This window comes from Palaemon carinicauda, chromosome 37, assembly GCF_036898095.1.
Source record: "Palaemon carinicauda isolate YSFRI2023 chromosome 37, ASM3689809v2, whole genome shotgun sequence".
Taxonomy (NCBI): Eukaryota; Metazoa; Arthropoda; class Malacostraca; order Decapoda; family Palaemonidae; genus Palaemon; species Palaemon carinicauda.
This window is the reverse complement of record NC_090761.1, coordinates 52,304,208-52,306,707: the sequence shown is the minus strand read 5'-3', so window position 1 is coordinate 52,306,707 and position 2,500 is coordinate 52,304,208. Positions and strand designations below refer to the sequence as shown.

The window sequence follows — 2,500 nt, the reverse complement described above, 5'->3', positions numbered from 1 at the left end:
CCAGCATAGCGCTACCGAATGTTAAATAAATGTTTTGATGTCCGTACTTTGAATTCTTATCTGAGCACGTGGATTTTTTTTCTAGTTTTGTGCAATCTTTATACTGTAATCCTTATTTATACATCACGTTGGCCGTTTCCATAAACCTTATCGTTCAATTGCAGTTGGTAATAATTTATAAACAATCCATACACATCATCATCTCCTCCTACGCCTATTGAAGTAAAAGGCCTCGGTTAGATACACATAAATGAAAAAAAATACTCAGATTTGAATCAATTCTTATATTTCTAAATAAAATTATGAAAGAGAGGAAATATTTCTTTGTCGTTCGTACTGATGGTAGTAAGTAGTCGAAATATTAGCATTTGGTTGAATGGTCAGGTTTAATGAAAACACTTAAATTTAGCGTGTTTGTCAAGAACATAAAGTGTTTGCACACATCGACTCAACGTGAGTTAAGATTTCGACGCCGTTCTTCCCAAATAAGTTCTTTTCAAATCAATATTCTACAATTTTGTGGTGTCCTTATGCATATAGAGCGTTTCATTTATTGGCGGTATAAACGGATTGATATACTACATTTCGATGTGTAGTACTTAATGGAAACAACAAGATAATTAATCAGCTTACATTCCATGATAATTCATATGATGTGTTATGTTGCTCTTTGTGGTTTAATTGTACTTTAACTCAAACTATTTTGTATCACTATTTACCCCAATAATCGGACTAAATGGCATTAGTACAATAAAGTCATTTTACTCTTAACAGAGCACTTCATAATGAAATAGAATTTTATAGCAACATCTCACTCAACCATGTAATGGTGTGCTTATATGATGGACCCACCATTTCTATTATCTAATTATTTTAGTTCCAAATAAGGGACTTGCCCTTCATTCTATTATGAATATTGTGACAATTGGTATTTCATATTTTATTAATAAGAGATTAATGACTAACTACATTTTTCTCATTTATATAGAAGTTGAAATATTTTTCTTAACTGGTTTACCAATTTCCCTCATTTTACTATAAATTTAAGATCACTAGTACAAACACACAGCCCAATATTGTATTCTTCAATAATCTGTAAGAGAATCTTATATCTGCAGGACTTGTGTCGAGCCCGAATGGCAGGAAAAGCAGGGGAAGGCGGCAAAGTTGAAGCTCCTACGACGCACGTTCCAACCCAGAGGATTGCCAGTCTCTCCAAGGATTCGGACAATGGAAATAACTCTCCTTCTTCCAGGTCATCTACGAGCTCATGGTCAGTTTTTATGAAGCCTTGTTAAAAATCATTATACGTCAGGGAGATCTCTTGACATTGTAATAATTTTGATAAAACTATTTTATTTTGTTACCATTTTCCCATACTGCCATTTGGAAATCTAACAGTTGGTTGATGGATTGATTGATTACGAGTTATCTGGCATCCTGACTTTTAAGGTTATTGACGCCGATCTAACAGTTGAAAGGTTATGCTTAGGAATCTAAAAGTAATCTTGTTTACTAAAGCTGTAAGAAAAGATGGTCTTAATTAAAATTATGTTTGGGTATTCTTGGATATATTTTGAAGCATAGTTAGAAAAGTAATGCGAGTTTGGATTCCATCTCACCTTCACTTGCTAACACTCGCCAAGAAAATGAATCTCTAGAAAATCTTTGCTCTTATGAAATTTCAATATTTATGTGTTTGTTTACGATTGCTATACTGCGTTTTTTTATGCCTGTCCATTTTACTTCCGAAAAATTGAGTGTTGTATTTCGAATAAAACTTGTTTTTTTTTTTTTTTTTCAAAGCTTAAACATGTAAGTATGGACAATCATCCATCCTTAAATTTATCACCTCTTTTAACTCAATGGTTTTGATTATATACTTTTTAATGATAATGGTTCGATGTATAGTATTAAATGATTTTCTCTATTGCAAGTTGGCTGACCCCATTCTCACACATCATAAATACTGTTCGTGCCAGTATCCTCGTATTGCGAAATCGTATCTCTTCTCTAGTGTTTGGTAATGTAACACCCGTGTGTCAAGCAAAACCTTTATTGAAATATTCTATCCCTGGATTGATAGAATCAACGCCAATTTTACCTCGGGTATGTCAAGCATTGAATTATCCTGTTTTTACTTTATAACTATTTTTCCTGATTCCATGCTTTTCAAGTGGTAGGATTATCAAGTTCCTTGGCATGGTCGAAGTCTAACGTTTTCGGAAATTTATTTATTCCTGCCCTTTTCCCTTCTGACTTACAATATTTATATATATATATATATATATATATATATATATATATATATATATATGTGTGTGTGTGTGTATGTATGTATATATATGCATATATATATATATATATATATATATATATATACATATATATATATATACACACACACAAACACGCGTGCGCACACACATATACACATTCAGCCGTATTTAGTCCACTGAAGAACAAAGGCCTCAGACATGCCCTTCCACTTTCGTCTGTT

General features: G+C 32.5%; 1 protein-coding gene across 3 annotated transcripts in view; it reads left to right on the top strand.

Annotated features, from left to right (window-relative positions):
* The window catches only part of IA-2 (tyrosine phosphatase IA-2), a 117,219-nt gene that overhangs the window by 88,333 nt on the left and 26,386 nt on the right, over positions 1-2,500 (top strand). For all 3 annotated transcript variants that reach the window (XM_068361221.1, XM_068361220.1, XM_068361219.1), the window contains exon 3: positions 1,119-1,273. In XM_068361221.1, coding sequence (XP_068217322.1) covers positions 1,119-1,273 — 155 coding nt within the window. The remainder of the gene's footprint in view (positions 1-1,118; positions 1,274-2,500) is intronic.